The 18,679-nt window shown below is 39.2% G+C and overlaps 2 protein-coding genes across 2 annotated transcripts; one reads left to right on the plus strand and one right to left on the minus strand.

Annotated features, from left to right (window-relative positions):
* Positions 1–1,389: 1,389 nt before the first annotated feature.
* On the plus strand, positions 1,390–6,794 carry c1galt1lb (core 1 synthase, glycoprotein-N-acetylgalactosamine 3-beta-galactosyltransferase 1, like b). The gene is made up of 4 exons (XM_073468345.1): positions 1,390–1,899; positions 2,004–2,273; positions 2,880–3,544; positions 3,724–6,794. The coding sequence occupies exons 2-4, from the start codon at positions 2,048–2,050 to the stop codon at positions 4,033–4,035; spliced, it is 1,203 nt and encodes a 400-aa protein (XP_073324446.1). The 5' UTR covers positions 1,390–1,899; positions 2,004–2,047; the 3' UTR covers positions 4,036–6,794.
* A 509-nt stretch (positions 6,795–7,303) lies between these two features.
* On the minus strand, positions 7,304–8,944 carry tac3b (tachykinin precursor 3b). Its single transcript, XM_073467697.1, has 5 exons — positions 8,831–8,944; positions 8,621–8,732; positions 8,502–8,531; positions 8,371–8,415; positions 7,304–7,380 (listed from the first exon to the last, which is right to left on the minus strand). Exons 1-5 carry the CDS (start codon positions 8,942–8,944, stop codon positions 7,304–7,306), a joined length of 378 nt encoding a protein of 125 aa, XP_073323798.1.
* Positions 8,945–18,679: the final 9,735 nt, after the last annotated feature.

Raw genomic sequence — 18,679 nt, forward strand, 5'->3', positions numbered from 1 at the left:
AAAGAATTTTTCTTCTGACTAGCTCAGGTAGTCTGGGATCACAAAGCTGGCTCATTTCTAAGCACCTCTTTCACATGTATGCACTCACAGCTAGATGGGAAAACCCAGAGTTAACAGCTTTATGATACTGGTTATCCAGGATCACAAATGGTCAGACTATGTTGAAGTATGTGATAACATGAGCCAGCTCCATCATGACATCTGAAGGGGAAAAAATATACTGTTTTAAAACCTAACAATCACAGGTGTACCATAACACTGACGTTATTCTGCTGTGGTCATTTTGATCCTCACGCTTCAGCTGCACACATTTGTAAACCTTGACAACTCACAGTAGAGGCAGAAAAGACAATTTATTACTATTTAAGCTACATTTATTACTGTATTCTTGAGTGGGGCTATAATACTGTATTAGGAACACCATGTTGGCTTCATAACCTGACAAAGGTCAATCTGTGCTGCCTTTTGAAATAAAACATACCAGAGGAGTCCTCTAGACATCATCCAGCCATTTATTTTGCAATCTAATGTTAGACACTGATTTTTTATTTCAGTTGGCTCCTGCATTAGATGAACATACTAGACTACAAGTCTTCATTTGCCTTGAAAGGCGAAAATCCTACATGTAATTTGCAATTTACATTATCATAATAATAAACATGTACTTCTCATGAACGGCTGCTGGCATACAGGCAGCTAAAATGGAGTGACAGCTGAAAGTGTGTTGTATATCGTGTGGTCATTAAAGTATCACAGTCTTGGTGCCGTCAGCCAGAAACCCCTGCTTCTGGCTGTTGTAAAACAAGGACACAATCTATGACAGTAACTTTAATGTGATTTTTTTTTAATATGTCGACGTGGTATAGGTGATTTACTTGCGGCAATGTTTGATTTCGATTTATTGAGTTATAGCATGCGTTGTGATTACATTACATTTTATTTTGAAAGCTGGGCGGAAGTAACCGATCAGATTCTAGGAATTGGAGCTTTATTGGCACGGCAAATGTTTTTTTTGTTTTTTTCCCCATTCTTATTCATATGTTGTATTGGTTGTTATTAAAATGAATCCTGTCATATCTGTGAAACTAGAAGATTAGCTGTACGGAAAAGACGAAAGCGTTGACCAATGTGAACACAGACGGACCCACAGTTTATGCTACTAAAACATGTGACGCAATGCGAGTGATATAGGTCACCTGATACAGTATGAGGTTAAAGCATTATAAAAGTTTGTTAATCGGGTCACAGGTTCTGTTGCAACACCTGTATTTCCCCCCCCCCGCCAGGTGGAAACGTGTCTGCTCAGCCAACACTGCGCTCTTGTCTTGAAATATATAACCGGAAGTAACTTTGTCTGGACGGAAGAGAGCAGCAGTCAGATAAGTTGGATGTCAGAGGTGTAGTAGTTTATGCAGCGTTGTGGAGGAGTTTCATGACAGTGCTTTAGCCTGTTTGTTATTTTCTTTAAAGTGCTGGTTTCACCCCAGTGAACAGTTTTCCTCGTTGGCTCGGTCGGTCAGCTGTAAGCAGCTAACGGAAGTAACTTTCCGTTAGCTGTGTGGACGCGACGCTAACTCGAGTAGCCGTGTCGATCAAATAACGGACCAGCCAGCTGTCCTAACTCACAGGCCAGGAGCGGATGATTAAACACGGTAATCATGCTTAGTTGTTTTCTATCTCGGAGGTTATTTAGCTAACGTTCCGGTTTGCCACGATAATCGTTAGCAACATTGTGGTGCGGCTAGCTGAGCTCAGTTATCGTTCAGAGGAAGAAGAAGAAGAAAAACACGACGTCGTGGTCAAAAGCGGCTCAGCCTTCGCTTTTCAAAGTTGAGGCTTCCTGTCATGATGAAGTAGCTGTGGGATAATACAGCTGCTATGGTGCCTGCAGTACAGCTGGTGAGTAAACCACACCTCGACGGGCGTGGTGACACTTGATAAAAGCTCGCTGCTGGAGCCGTCGTGGTGAAACTTGAGTCCATTCTCTCTCATCTTTTATTCAGCACCTGCCGAGTTGAACGCCTGACAGTGAGACACCTGGTCCAGCATGAAGGCCCTTGGATCCAGATTCTCCTTCTATGCGGGTTTCGTGGTGGGAACCTTCACACTGTACGTGTTTCTGCGGCAGGTGTGGTTTGAGAGAAGTGTGTCAGTCCAGCATGCCGCCGGCCTGGACAGTCTTCAGGACTACAAGCTACAGCTCGAGGAAGAGGCGAAGATATGGAAGAAAGAGAGGTCTGCTCTCTTCAACCTGAAGCACCCTCATCATAAAGGTGCCAAAACATGTCAATTAATATAGAGAGACATTTTTCATGTATTCTGTATGTATTTAACTAGGTTAGTTGTGTATTTAAGGGTTAAACTACACCATATTTTCACACAAACTTGTTGAGTCACTAGATAAAGTTTCAGCTTCCTTGTATTTGTAGAAGAGGGTTTCCACTACCAGTATCAGATTGACAGGTAATAGAAGACAATGTATTCAAAGGATAACATGTAAAAGTAAGAACGCCTGTTTCCAAAGTGGTCCCTGTTGTCAGAAAACAGGACAAATGAATGCCTCGATACTGTCTAAAGTGCTTGAATCGTAACGGCAAAGACACAAGTGTAAGCACCGATCTGATACCACAGAATTTATTAGAAACTGGACTCAACTGCATATTATCAAATATGCCTTGATGGGGAGTGACTTAATGCTTCAGTTAAGTTAGAGCTGGGACTTTTATCACCTAAGAGGATATTTTCTTCTTCTTTTGAATGTTGTTGTAGTGGAGTTCAGAAGCACACCTGTTTGTGTTCTGAATGTATAGTAGCAGTATTTATTAAGGAGAGACTAAAGTTTAAAAATGTGATGTTTTATGTTTCTATCCTCTTCCCAGGCGAGGATAGCCACATGGCTGATGAACTGTACAAAAAGGTGCGTATTCTTTGCTGGGTGATGACCGGACCCAACAACCTGGAGAAGAAGGCTCGACATGTGAAGTCCACGTGGAGTCGCCACTGTAATATTGTGATCTTCATGAGCTCAGTGGACGACCCTGACTTCCCCACGGTGGGCTTGGGTACAAAAGAAGGTCGGGACCAGCTGTACTGGAAAACGATCCGGGCCTTCCATTACGCCTACGAGCATCATGCCAATGAGGCTGATTGGTTCCTCAAAGCAGACGACGACACCTACGTAATCGTAGACAACCTGCGGTGGATTCTTGCGAACCACACGCCGGAGGAGCCGATTTACTTTGGGCGAAGATTCAAGCCCTACACCAAGCAGGGATATATGAGTGGTGGCGCAGGATATGTACTGAGCAAAGAGGCTCTGCGGCGGTTTGTAGAAGGATTTAAAAACAAAGTGTGCACTCACACCACCTCTGTAGAGGACCTTGCGATGGGGCAGTGCATGGAGAAAGTTGGGGTGCTGGCGGGGGACTCCAGAGACAGTGTGCAAAGGGAGACATTTCACCCATTTGTGCCCGAGCAGCACCTCACTACCAAGTTCCCCAAGAGCTTCTGGTATTGGAGCTACTGCTACTACCCCATCTCAGAGGCAAGTGCAGCAAACGTTGTGGAATTTCTGGTTTGGCTTGTATGTAAGCAACGTGAGCAGATTGTTTGTCAGGTTTATTGAAACGAATTTCTAGAATGGATTACTTTGTAAACATGAAAAACTTGATTCTCTGACCCTGTGTGTAACATTGATTAACCAAATTCTGTGTTTTTCCTCAGGGTCCAAACTGCTGCTCGGACGTGTCGGTGTCTTTCCATTATGTAGGTCCTACAGACATGTATTTATTGGAGTATTACACATATCACCTGCGTGCCTTTGGCTACAGATACCGTTACCAGCCCCCTACTCCAATAAGCTACGGTACTGAGAAGTCAAGTTCCCTGGAAACTGCAGAAGGAAAAAAAGAGCCCGCTCCTCAGGAGAAAGGGCAAGGAGAGGGGGACGATCCATCCAGGACTGACAAGAAAAAGGATGTAGATCCCCCTCCTGCAGCTGGGAAAGACCCTCCTGCTGCTGCAGCTGGCAAATAACAGTGAGACTGTGAGGGTGTGTGACAGGAACTGATCATTAGGTAGGAGGAATGTGTGATTTGAGTGTTTGCTTATTCGTTCAGTTTATCTTGGCTCATATTTCTACAGCAGTAGAAAATGGTCCACTTTGATTTTAAATGTCCCCACATAGAAGTGTGCTACCTGAGGATTCTCCAGCTGAATGAGTGCTACTAATGTTAACTGTGACTGCAAGACTGGTCTTAAGGCTAAGAGGTGATTCATGACTTTGACCCTTGTTTTTCAGGTTTGTTGGGTGGATTTTTACAACTGTGTGTCTTTAAAAGTTGGGAACAGTGACATTAATTTAAAAAAGCACTTTTTAAATCCATATCAACCTAGTGTGGGAACAAGGTATTTTACAGAGCGAGTTAAACTTGATTCTACCAATGTTTTATTCTTTTCTTAACTGTTGCAAGTCCAACAAAATGACTTAATTTCACACATAGATAGCTATGTGCGTAAGAGGCCAATCAGACCCAACTATTACTATCCGTCTTGAGCGGATCAGACAGCTGTCAGATACGTTTTGTTTTCTTTTTTCTTTTTGTGAAAGCAACCAAGATACACTGCAGCTGGATTCAAGGGTCCACAATCATTAGACCATTTTAAATCTGCGCCTTACCTTGAATCAAAGACTTTCATCAAGTTGGCTGAATCCCGAACTTGATTCAGGCTGCATTCAAAAACACTTTTAATTTACAAGAAAGTGTAATGTCACGCCCATGTTCCATTATGGAAACAACTATGGCTGCAATTAATGGTTATTTTTATTGTTGAATAATCCACTGATTATTTTCTTGATCACTCATCTGACGTTTATGTCTATGAAATGTCAGAAAAAACTGAAACTATTTCTTAGAGCCTAAGATGAAGTCTTTTTCTGACCAACAGTCCAAAACTCAAATATGATCATTTTATTATATAATAAGGCAAAGAAAAGCAGCAAGTCCCCACAAGAGAGATGCTGCACCCACGAGATGTTTGGCATTTTTAATTTGAAAAGAAATTTATCTTGAAAAATCTTGCAGCCTTGATCAAGCGTTATTGGATTGGAAAAAGGCAAATACATCATAGCTATACCCTTCTTAAAACGTAACCTCTTAAACAAAAACCCATGATACTGGTATTGCTCAGTCAAACGCGTGTGATAAAGATATGTAAGGGGCAGGATACCTTACGGTTAAGCAACAAACTTTATTGTCCAAAATGACATCAGTGCACTGAAATGATAAACTCCACAGGAAATGTAATAACCAATACCAATATATCGGTTGGGCTCTAGTTCATATTTATTTATGGCTAATAGAGATACTTTAATGTGACCATGATGCTAAACTAAAAAGTCCAAATGACTCAATTTGTACAATCCAGCCAAAGATTTTGATGAGGGATGACGCCAGGTTGAAAACAGACCAGTCAATACTTCTGTACCTGTAGTATTGTAGCAATGATGCAGTGAATCTTGGCGCTCACTCTTTCCTATCATCGGTGTGTGTTAAGCGAACATGCAGGATGTTTATCCACTCAACCGCCTTTGTTCACTCAATCTGGATCCGTCTATGTTGTCTGGGCACACCCACCGCCGGACAAGGAAGTTGTTTGTGTAAAACGATCTTGTCTAAACCATCAGTGGCACACACCTGTATTTCTTGGAACAGGCACTGGATACATACAGTTCCTCCTTATCGTTCCCCAGTAGACCCATTAGCTTGTGCCTTGTAAATTGAGATTGTATGAGCCATCAGCTGCACACATGACTTTGCACTGTGACACTACCATGATGAGAGAGATGCTTTCAGATGGAGAATAATTTATCGAATCCCTCCAATGTAATGAGTATGGCCTTTGGGATGACTTGTCCATGACAACGTTTTTTTGTTGTTGTTGTTGTTGTTGTTGTTTTCTTTTATACAATGTTATGTAATTTTTTAATTCTGGGTGGGCCAGAGCTTTTCTTTAGTAATCGGTGCATTGTGTGTATTTAAAGTAATCATAACAATTCTTTTATTAGTTTGTAACCAAACAAAGAATTAGTTTTGTGGGAAATACAGTAATTACCAAATATAGAAAATGGCTTCAGGAGTCAGGCAGGATCAGTGTTGATTGAAACAGTTTATGTGACAATTGCATGCACTTTTTCAGTGTTATAAGTGCTGTTTTTTTCCTTGTTTAACCACTTAAACGTCTTACTCTCCTTAAAGTTTAAACATGTATGAGGTAATTAATTAATGCCTATCAAAATGCCTTTAAACGTTTACACTCATTTTCCTTCTGTACATGAGCACAGAGCATGTTCAGTTGATTTTTTTTTTTTCTATTAAAAATGGAAATGTCCGGTTTAAACCAAAATCAGCATGTTTTACACAATGGTTTCTTTAATGGACTTGTTTGATTTCCAGTGGGGTAACATTCTTCCAACTTTTCAGTCGCAAAGGACTGCCTATCAGTGGGTCATGTGGGTCCAAACAGTTTCTTGATAACCACCACATTTCTGATGCCAGAACACACCAAGTCCTCGACAATCTACTCCCAACACTCAAATTTTATCAAAGGGAAAGGTGTACAGTACTGTATTTATATTTCAAATGTATTTATGTTGGTATTGACTTCTTAATTGAGTTGATACACTTCAGTGTGTAAATGAGTTTGTGTGAGTGTGAGCACACGTGATCAGTGTGCGGGATCGTTTTCAGTGAATGGTACTTTAATCACTATAAATAAATGCATATTTTATTGTACATTTGTTTTGTTTTACATTTGTTTCCAATATATTACATTGATGTGTCAGAGCCTTTTCCAGCGACTGTAGAAGAGCATTCATGCATGATTAATATGGCTTTTTTCCTCTCTATGGTTAAATAACTTTGACACATTGTCCTCTGTTGGTGCAGTAGCTCCAAGGATTTATTGTCGCTGTGAGAGACTGAATGTTTTACAGCCTGTGTTGCGGCTGTGGAGGCCATGACGTCGTCTCTACAGAAAGCTGAGAAGAGAGAATAGGGTTTGGTGAAGACTGAGCAACAAATATTCTGTTCTTTTTTTAAAGCTACTACAAGCAACAGTTTTTTGTTTTTTTTTAATGTATATCTCATGACTGAAAAAACAAAGGAAATTTTTGTGTTTGAGAGCCGTACCACCAGACCACAGAGCAGGCTCTCTCCTCAGTTTCATTCTTAGCACTCCAAATAACAATAATTTATAACTTACCCAACCTGTTGACAGACATCAACAACTATAACGACTGTTCTTACCTCTGCCTTTCGTGACTGATGAGTCGACCACTCCTTTTCTGTGAATGCTCTTCAACACACGGACAAGCCATTCCTGTCATGGAGAAAACAAGTTCTAACTTACCTTAACAATAATGAGTCTGTCGGCAACTTTTGTGTTCAGCACAAAGCACAGCCCAACCCAACCACTTTACGATGGCTCTTAAATTAGAAGACCATGCAGTTTGTCAACTAAACACCCCAAGGCTAATTTGAGATAGGCGAACACTGGTGTATCACATTCATCAGAGATGATTGTACACTCAGTCGACCCAATCATCAACCATTCAGAAATGTGTATGGGCTGTTAATATGTGTATTTCTTTGTTTTTATTTTGAATAACTGGTTATGATTGGCTTGACTATTACATTTTTATTTTTTCTTAATACACACAAAAGCGATTTTATTCCATGCTACTTTAGTCCCAGTATATACAACAGCTGACACTAAACATTTTTTAAGTTAACGGTAGACTTGGATTTGTATTGATGAGATTATTGCTTGAAAAACATGTTAATAGCCTGTGGTAAAACTAGTTATACTTGTTATGTTGGGAAAAAAAGTAGTATAAAGTCTTTCGTGGCTCCAGAGGAAGCTGCATGTAATCTGTAGTCTCCAATGATGTCGCACAGTGGCTAAGTTGCATTGTGGGTAATTGTAGGTGCCAGGTCCAAGTCAGCTGGTGTAGCAAGATGGAAGACTTTGCTGAGCAATAACAAACAAATTGGCTTCATTTCAAGACCAGACAGGAAAGAAAAGAAAAATTAAACAGGTTTACGAGAGAGGCACCACAGCAGTAATGGCTGCTTGTGTGTTTCCACCTACAACCTGTTATCGTCCGCAAATGGTTGAATATTGTTTGGTCGGTAATGTCGTGAATCACAAATCTGCACATGTTCTTACCTCAGTACATGAAAGTTAACTTAAAGGGAACCTCACAAGCTTCAAGTGTAATATCCATAGTGTGTTTCTGTCCCGCACACAGCCACACAATACACTGTGAAATGGTGTAAAAAGAATCAATAGAGTAATGAGGTCGCTCACTTGTTTTACGTCCCAACAGAGCAGCTAGGATGCGATCTGTGTGTCCTGCGTATGATAAACAGAAAAGGTAAAAGATTGTCATAAAGTTATAGATGAGGTCATTACAGAAAAACTCTCAATACTTTTTTTACTTTTTCTTGACATCGGGGAGTTTTTGTGACCTGCGAATAGAGTTTGGGGTTAGTTGAGTTCCAGTGTCAGAGAGAGAGTGTACTGTAGGACGAGGTCCCTCCTGCAGAAAACCACTCACTGTTTGGTTGAGCAGCACTTCTCCTCCCCATCAGACTCACAAAACTGTCATAGTCGATGTCGCCAAATCTCTTCAGCTCTGCATCGCCACTAACACAGCACCTCGGCTTAGCCTGAAAGACAAAACAGAAACATTTGTTAGCCTGCTGCAGTAGCCCCAAGGATAACTGATTTGACTTTGTAAATTTCACTTTAATGTAGCTCGTCCTACCTCTGCCAGTGAAGTGTAGGTGTCCTCCTTACACCAGGACCTCGCAGGAAGTAAGACGAGGATGACTAAAGCGACCAGAGAAGCAAGAGTGCAGCAGTTTGAAGTTTTCTCCATCACTGTGAAATGTGAATCAAAGCAGGCATAATAACCAGACTCCAAGTTAGTTTCTCATCCAAGCATGTCCAAACATATTCTAATGACCAATTTTTTCCTAACTTAATCATTACTGTGATATAAATGTTTAACAAAAATGGGCCTTTTTTAGATTTAGTAACATAATGAGATATTTTGGTTTGACACGTGCATTTGTTGTTCAAGTGTGATGCCTTCTCAGACTTTTTCAGAGTTTGAAATGGTTTGTTTTTCGCAGGGTCTTTTCAGCTGGTCAGCTTACAGATGTCTCCTCTCTCACACAGTGTAATTATCTAAGTACAAGTTTGAAACCTCCCAAAACTAAAGGAATGCCTCTCAATCCTTCTACTATCTTTCACGTTAACTGAGACCTGGAATTGAAACCAGATGTGGTGGTTATCAACAAATAGGCATTTTAAGTTGAGAAAAAAAAACCTGTTAATGTGATGTGAGAATACAGTATTTAGTTATGTCTTCCTCCACTAGTGATTACCCATTGATTTTAAATCTCAGCCACTATATAGAGCACAAACTCTGATTCATATCTGAAAATACTCTGCCCACTAATGGGTCATAAGCACAGCTATTGTGAACTATATAATGAATACAGACTAAATGTATGCTAAGTGTTTTAAAGCGGCAATCCACTATCATCGCATCTATAACTGAAGCAGGATATTAAGTGCAGTAATCTGTACATTAATCAGTTTTTATGTGATTATTGTCATCCATTCAATCAGCAGAACAGCCTGCAACAATCACAGCGTCCTCTTCAACAAATGTTTCTCTGTTTGTCTTTGAATGCTCTTTAACTAACTGTCCTTAGAGAGATATAAATTACAGTACAGATAATGCAAAAATTGTTACTTCAGAGCACTGCATCGAAGCTGTAGACGCCTGCTATGCCCTGCTGTTACAGAAACATACACAAAGGTTCCAGCACTTTCTGATCATTCCTTTTAAGCTTAAAGAAATGTTGGCATGCCATATAATATAAAATGTATCTGCTACATTCACAACTCAAGACTTAGATTTTTAACTACCGGTTGCAGCAGGATGTCCAGCCTACACTTCAGATGATGCAGATTCGCCTCAATTTATAATACTATATACTATTATAATATCTAGACTTGTAAACTTGTTTTGATGGCTCTTTAAAATGGTAACACTTATTAATATGTGTACATAATACACATTTAAGTAATGCAGCATACCAACTTGATGATACCAGCTTCACATGTCTGTGAGAGCAAGTTGTTCTGCTTCCAGACAAGACAATCAGATGCATGGGGCGGAAATGCCCTTCACTATATTTTGGCTAATTTGGTGGCATATAAACTTGGGATAAACACAAACTCATAGTGATACTTTTTTTCTTAATGATGAGTCAAAGGAATTCAAAATACACAATACATTCATTAATCACGACGGGATAGCTGTGCATGTGTTTTGTACCCACGTTATAAATATAAAGTGCTACTGATTTCCTGATAATCTTCTAATTAGTTACATGGAAATAACTTAGTGATTTGGCACTCATTAGGCAATATGAGATTATCAGATTAACAAAACACATTAATAAACACAAATGGAGAAATGTGTTTCCAAAAGAACCCCTCAGCATAATTATTTAAGCTTACATGATGCAGCTCCTTCAAGGGTATACCTTTAAACTCCGTCACTAAAACTTGACTAAAGAGTCTCAGGGCTTTAGTACCAAATCACACAGTTCTGTAGCCTGCAGGATACTAACAACAACTTATTAGGAAATAGTGGACCAGTAAAATAATAATTTAGCAAGAAAACAACTCAACACAAATCACAGTGTTTACATGCTGACATGGGCAGATATGCTTCAATCTCAAACTGTATAATATAAAGAAACTTTGATGAATATTGATGCAGACATTAACAGGTCATCTTTAGCAAGGTTAAACACTGAAACACAGCTAGGTTTTTGTGTTAGTGAAGATTAAAAACCAACCCTGACACCAACCTGTCACTCAGTTCACTCACTCTTCCAGTGAACCATGTAAACATGTACAATAGGAGATTATAGGCTGGTACAGTATCTATACTTCTTCTCTGAATAAACAGAGTAACCTTTCATAAAGGTGCGTCACAGTAATGCCTGCAAACAGATGAAAGTAACCAGAAAATCTTACCTGTAAGCTATTTAATCTTGATCTGATCCAGTATAAGCCAGGGATCTGTTCAGTCAACTGTGTCAACTCAAAATATGTCTTTCCTCTCAGCAGCCTCTCTACCCCAATTATTATAGTCCGTCAGCTCATGTGTAATCCAATTAGAGCTCCACCCGCCACCCAAACCCCCATCCTACCCCTACACACACACACACACACACATAGTTTGCAACATCTTCGTCATCACTCTTTGTGGAATAAATGAAAGCGTTGGGATGACATTTTTGGATGCATTTATAGTAGGCTAATACAGGAATATAAAAAAAAATATGCTCTCTTTTCACCTGTGTTTACTTCATGAAATCAACATAAACATTGCTTATTGTTACTGTAAACAATAAGAAAACTTGTAGTATAGGGTTTGTGTGTGTCCCAGGAGGAATGGAAAGGACGTGGAAACAGTGTACGCCCTGCAGGCGGATATTGCTGTTTTGTGTTTGTGACGCTGTCATTGACTGGTGTGTGAGAGCAGAGAGCCAAATAACTCCCACACTCTCTAAATCAATGACCACTCAAAGGACAAGCGGAAGCCTTCTGACCGACCCGTTCCTCCCACAGACAAAAAAGTCAAAAGTTTGATTACACCCACCTGGAAGTCATGAGGTCATATCTCCACAGCCAATAATCGACAGAATAAATGTTGGAATATTATGTTCCTGCAAACCACAACTATGTTGTTATTTCTTTTTCAATTTGATGTAATGACGACGCTGTACTTAACTTGGGCTTAGGTTAAGGCACAAAATCCAGTGAGGAAGTAAGGATTAGGAAAAGATCATGTTTTGGATTAAAATATGATGTTTTGATACCATAAAGACGGCTGCGAAATGTTCTGACGTCTGGCTAAAATGACCCAGTGTTGCCGGTTGAAACAGGAAGTGATCTGGTCTTGAACAGTTGTCTCTCACTTGGCAGTCTAGCTGTCACCTCACCACCATCTCCTCATCCTCCTGATAGGAAAGTCAGCTCCTATAAGCCTAATGTCATCTGAAAGTAATGCGATATGTATTGAACAGAAATGTACGCCAACACTAACATGTTTAAGTCTGTCACTTGCCAAGCCCTACATACAGTGCTAACCCATACTGTGTTCATGGCTGCATTGAAAGCATGTAGCATAGCAGAGGTGGTATTTTTTAATTTTTTTTAACCACTTTCTTATGCCTCCGTCCCTGTGATAGCTGTGGCCACAGGCAGTATGTTTCTGGGTTATCGTCTCCTTCTTGTGAACACAAAATCTCAACAATGGCTTGAAGATTTTTTTAAAAATTTTAACAAATGTGCACTCTGTCTCGAGGTTGAACTGTTTAGATTAGAGTAGTCAAAGGTCAAAGGTCAAGGTGTGTATGGCAAAAAACTTTACACAAATCAAATCAATCACTGCGACATCATTATACTCAGCAACCTGACTGGCACGCGGAAGCATAAAACTGTGATGCGGTAATTCGTTTTTACGCAAGACTTTCATCCTTCAGTCTTTTCTTCCTCATTTACCAAATAAACTCTTTCTGTAATTGCCTTTAGAATACATTAGAAAAGCTGATTTTCCATGAGGAACGGAGGAGGAGGTTTGGCACACACATGAACTTACTTACTTGCATTCAAACAATAATGAGACTTAATTTCAGATCGCCTGATTGGCTTGAAGCTTTATATTGCCTTCATCACCTCCAGAATTGACTACTGCAACGGTATCCTCTATGGCACACCATCCAAATTCCTAAATAAACTCCATACGTCCAGAACTCTGCTGCTCGCCTGCTCACCCACGCCCGCACCCGCGACCACATCACCCCCGTCCTCCAGAAACTCCACTGGCTCCCTGTCCAGACCTCACTACTTTCAAAACACTCACCAAAACTCACCTTTTTAAAACTGCTTTTAATGTATAACTTGTCTCTTTTTGTATTTTTATTGTGTTGTTTTAATAATAGAATAATAAAAACTATTCTGCTTTTTAACCTGTAAAGTGTCTTTGTGTATCCTGAAAAGCGCTATATAAAATAAATGTATTATTATTATTATTGTATATGGATCACTGTTTTATGGTGCTGCACTAGAGTAGCAACAACTCCAAAGGGCTGTTGGGGGCTTAGCCTTGGTTTTATGGGTTAGGTTAGAATTGGGTTTAGGTTAGGGTTAGTGTAATGGTCGGGGTTGGCCGTTGAGTTCTGATGGTAACGGTCAGGGTAAGGGGCTAGGGAATGCATTACGTCAATGAGGGTCCTCACAAGTAAATGCATCATCGTGTGTGCGCTCATAGTTCTCCCAGGAGACTGGATCAGTTACACTTAATTAACACCCTGAAAGGTCCTTGGATCATTGGGTTTCTCACGTTGCACTTTCTAATCATCTGGAAGATGCATACCTGAAAACTTGTTTGCATGCCTGAAAACTTGTTTGCATGCCTGAAAACTTGTTTTCCCTGGACAAACCGGTGGAAGAAACTCCATAATTGAGTTGTTTTTCCTGTCCAACACCATCTCGTCAACCTCGAGCGGCAACAAGCAGGGGTTGAGATTATTAGTCCTCTGTAGCAATTCGTCTACAAAGGGAGTCAGAGTTGACTACATACAGTTATGAGTAATAGTAGTCTGAGAGATGACGAGATGAGATTTTATTGTTACAGCAGCAGAAGTAAGTACAAAACCGAAGAAAAAATCAAATTAAATCAAACAAGAAATCACAATCTGCCATGAATTTTAAGTATCACCTGAGGAAGCCTGAGATACTTAAATTACTTACTATATACTATATACTTAAAAAGATTTCTTAAGAGGAACTGTGGGATTTTACCAGCAGCTGTTGTGGAGCTTTTAATCATAATTCATGACCTTCCTAAGGAAATTATTTCTTTATTTTAATCACTTTCAGAATTTGTTGGTCCATGGGCTTAAAAGTTGAGATTGTAAACATAGTTACTGTGTTAGCATAAATCCAAGTTGTACATGTGGGTGACATTCAGCTTCTCAGATGAGGAATAAGGCAGAAATCTTGTGATCACTATTGATCACAAGTGAATTTAAGCACCCAAATGAAGCACCAGTCTAGTCTTTAATTCAAGTTTCTAAATTCACTGATCAAAGCGGTCTGACAGTCTTTATGGCAGAGGGCTGCAATGTTTTGTCCTTTCATCAAGTGGTGATGGAAAAGGTTATGAGAAAAACTACCCAACAGGTGTGATGGAACTTTGTTTAAGGCCCACATGAGGAAGGACACAAAATTCTGATTTTGCTTAAAACAAAGACAACACTTTATAATCACCATCATTAATAAATGGCAAATTTATAGCTTATTTAACTTTAGTTAATCGTTATTTCACCATAAACAAACAATAAATGATTTATAAACCTTTTATTAAGCAACTGTTTATTGTAAAGTTGCATCTGATGTTTATAAACCTTTACAATTGCTTAATAGTATTTTATTGTTTATTAACAGTGAAATAACTATTAACTAAAGATAGATTAACTATATATATTGTTTTTATTATGATGGCTATTCTGAAATGCTCCCAAAAAAACACATTTTTGGATTTGTGCTGAAATAATTGTATTTGCTTTACACCAGTTACACCATGAATTTCAAAATGTCACACACAGTTGTAGTCTGCTCCCTCCTACTTGCCTACGGTCCACAGGATTCACATTTACAGTTTGTCCTCTACCGTGTAGGAATGTACTACCTGATTGACATCTCCCTTAATCTGTGGTTAGCTCAGTTTCACCTGTTAGAGACAGGACTCTTGGAGCACTTTTGTTTTATTGTTTTATAATATAAGAAGACTGACTTTCCAGCAATTACTGTTTTATTTGCAAAACAAAAAACAGGACAATTCCAATGAATTTACTAAAATTGACATCCTGTCATGAAAAAAGAAAATACAGCATACAGTACATGTTTGTACTTTACTTTCACTCCCTCATGAATGCTATAGTGATCATTGTTGTGCTCTTATGTAGGGTTAGAAAAGGAGAAACCATCCAACTTTATTCCATTTCTGATACATTTTCCAAGCTAACTTTAATCTCAAGTTTAAATTTTCTTCTTTCTCTAGTTTTGCCAATTTGAAGCTCAGGTGTGTCTGGATTAAAAACTTCACACCCATAAAACATTATAGTGAATAAGGCGATGTGCGTTCACATATTATACATGACAGAATCAGACATGATAATTGCACTGGGATTATCAGTTTGATCACATATGACGATGGTGACTCACATCCACCGAGCAAATACTCTGCAGACACAAACCCTGATGGTTAATCAAATCACATCTGTGTGTGGAGCAGTGTGTGAGTCAGCCTGCATCAACATGTTCTGATGAGTTTTGATTGGACTCTGGAGGGTTTTTTATATCCATTAACTGGTGTAATTCCACTCAGGTCCCCACAGAAATGACTGTGTAAACAGCACTACAATTTATGATTCACACAGTTGTTGCTAGTTGTTTGATTTTTCTAATCATTTACGTGTAACCCAGAGGGCTGCTTCCTTATACAGATGAGGACAAAGAGCATGTCAAGGGCTATATGACCCAGTAACTCCACACACAAAACACAATATATGGCTTTAGTTTCCACCTAATGATTTTATTGTTTTTACACTGTTTCTTTACAGTAGTTGAGGCCTTCTCGCCCTGTTTGATCACTTCCTAAGTCTCCAGCAGGGGACAGTGAAGGAGCAACATCTCCTGGTGAAAGTGGTTAATTCCTCCTCCCTTTCTCCTCTCTCATTTTCCCATGGAGTAACTTGGAAAGGAAAAGAGGAAAGTGAATAAGGGAAGGACAGAGAAGTGACTTCATCAAAAGTGAGGACCTCCAGGCACAACAAATGACAGAATTGCTATGTGAGCATTGATTAAAAATAGATCACAAAAAGATGAGATCAACAATACAATAAACTGATGTATTTCATTTTCACCAAGTAAGTTCCTCTTTTTTTGTTCAAAACTCTGCAACAAAATGAGTGAGAGGTTATGAAACTGTGCAAATCTGCAATAACTTTTTTTTTTTGGCCTCCTGGAAAAGCAGCATTTAGTTTTTATGCATCACATATCTGGAGCAAACTAGAAAACAAGAGGCCTGCTCCAACTCTCAGTTCTTTTAAACCAGGGCCTTTTATTATCAAAATTAAATCTGTGACTATTATTCATACCTTGCACTGCACTTAGGGTGGTCCTATTTCCCTCCCATTTTAGCCGTTGTATTCGATCCAAGCTTCTTTTTTTTATCTTCTGCCTAACCTAACTCTTTAAAAAGTATTTTTATATCACCAAGAGTATCTATTGAATCCTGCTTTTATGCCTTTTTATGTCTTATGTACAGCACTTTGAATTGTTTCAAAGTAGCCCAAACAAGTACAAAAATGATGGCAGGACAAGATGATTTGGTGCCAGATGATTAAATGGGTGATGTGACTGCTTAAAGGAACAGTTCACCCAAAAAATTGAAATTCATTCAATATCTGCTCACCCCCATGCCGATGGAAAGTCAGGTGAAGTTTTCGTAGTCCACAAAACATTTCTGGAGCTTCACAGAAAAACAGTGTTGCTGCAATCTCCTAAACAACTAAAGTAGACAGGGACTTTTTTTAAAACTTAAAAAACAATTAAAAAATTATATATTGGCTCCATACAGCTCCAAGTCTCAAAGGAAACCGAGATTCCAAATAGATTTGAGAAGACATTATTTACAACATTTAAAAAGCTAAAATCACTGTAGCTGCTAAGCTAAAAGTGTTCGTGTCCACCTCATCTGAGCTGGGTGTATGAGCTAGACTGTGTGTCGAGGGTTTAAATAACATCTTTTCAAATCTATTTGGGATCTTGTGGCTTCCAGAGACTTGGATTACAGACCGAACTGTATGGAACCACTTGTTTCTTTTTTCAGTGTTTATTAAATCCCCATCTACTTCAGTTGTTTAGGAGAACACTGTTTTGCTGTCAAGCTCCAGATTTTCTTTTTGAGACTTTGCAAATTTAGTCAGCTTTCCATCGACATGGGGGTGAACTTATCCTTTAAATCCCTGTAGAGGGAGAAGAGAGAGAATTGTGTTTTTAATACTTAGAGCACAACAACAAAGTAGAGGGTGACTGCTCTTTGTAAAACACTGCTCTCCTAAAACTATGTATTCATTTAACTGGTCATACATATCACAATAAGAATTGATATCACACTAAACTGAAAATATAGCTCTTTAAAGAGGCAAGACAAGAACAGTTTACAAAGCATAATGGAAAAACTCATAGGTGATATAAGACTTTGGATAAATTTACTCTAACACAGATTTTTGTGCCACTGTAGTGAATTTTCTTGTTTTTGGCTGCTGTGGTCCATTCGGTCTTGAATGAGCCTTTTCTGTTTACAAAGAAAGGGAAAAGCTCTGGAGTACTCTAACAGAATAAAGCCATTTTTGTGTGAGGGGACAAAGTGTGCGTGCGTGCGCGCGTGCGTGTGTGCGTGTGAGTGTGTGTGCGTGTAAGTGGAAGTGTAAGAGCAAAAGAAAGAGTAGAAAGGAAGTGAGAGGAAGGAAGTTATAGTAAAAGTGGGGAGAGGAATAAGATGAAAACTCTTTGAAATGAAAAAAAATAAAAGTGTTATTTAGTATTGAACACTGGTGACAGAGCAAATACAACTGGGAACATAAAGAGGCATGCATGCTGGTTGGGAATTGTGTCGAGATGAGTCATGACCATCCTTTTTATGGCATATGTGCTCCGTTGAAAAATGCACTGTTGCTTAATGACAGTGTTTATTTTTTATGGGATACAAATTCAGCCTGCATATAAGAGTCATTCTGTATTCTCCTCATAAGGTCTGGATTAACAGAGACTTGCTGTGTATCCGTCATGACAGTGAGACTTAGAACTGATGTATCATTGCTATCTAATGACTATACAGTAACCACGGAACCCCCCTTTTTGGTGATTTTTAATTATTCAACCCTCCGCCTGAATTTTCATATTTTCTTCTTATTTTGTTTTCTGAAGGCCTGTGTGTCTGTTTGACTGAGGGCGGGGAAACCTACAAACACACACACGCAGAGCAGAGAGGCAAAGCCTGCACTTCGGCTTATTTATTTAAATTATTAAGTATTCAAGAATCATACTCCTTGAGCTGAAATATGTTGTATGTATGTATGTTACCTAAAAAATGAGGGCTATCATTCTTGACTAATGAAAACTTGATTTGTGGAGATACATAGTTTTAATAGGACTGTGATGGTGTGCTCTGTGGCTATACTGGCTGCTCTGATTGCGAAAAATCCCTATAGTGTGAGTAAATAGGGCCTCGGAGAATAAAATAAGTCCTTTTCTAATTGAAGTTCATGCAGGAAAGTGATGAGTTAAGATGTAAAAATACATGGACAGCAAACAGGTTTAAACTGACAAAACTGCATCCATTATGGTGTTGTGTTTCGTATGTTTTTCTTATCCTACATTCGTGAATGAGTTCCGTCTTCACCTCAGATAGCACCCTGTTCCCTCACTTGTCTTGGCTGTATAAGAGATA

Source organism: Pagrus major, chromosome 6 (assembly GCF_040436345.1).
Source record: "Pagrus major chromosome 6, Pma_NU_1.0".
NCBI classification, from domain to species: domain Eukaryota; kingdom Metazoa; phylum Chordata; class Actinopteri; order Spariformes; family Sparidae; genus Pagrus; species Pagrus major.

Bases quoted from the DNA above. Each gene is read 5' to 3' on its own strand.
- c1galt1lb (XM_073468345.1), top strand. From the start codon at position 2,048: ATGAAGGCCCTTGGATCCAGATTCTCCTTCTATGCGGGTTTCGTGGTG. The intron at 2,274-2,879 runs GTGCCAAAACAT...TCCTCTTCCCAG, and splicing joins GAAGCACCCTCATCATAAAG to GCGAGGATAGCCACATGGCT. The intron at 3,545-3,723 runs GCAAGTGCAGCA...GTTTTTCCTCAG, and splicing joins GCTACTACCCCATCTCAGAG to GGTCCAAACTGCTGCTCGGA.
- tac3b (XM_073467697.1), bottom strand. From the start codon at position 8,944: ATGGAGAAAACTTCAAACTGCTGCACTCTTGCTTCTCTGGTCGCTTTA. The intron at 8,733-8,830 runs GTAGGACGAGCT...TTTGTCTTTCAG, and splicing joins CCTACACTTCACTGGCAGAG to GCTAAGCCGAGGTGCTGTGT. The intron at 7,381-8,370 runs GTGAGCGACCTC...TCTCCATGACAG, and splicing joins TCTGTTGGGACGTAAAACAA to GAATGGCTTGTCCGTGTGTT.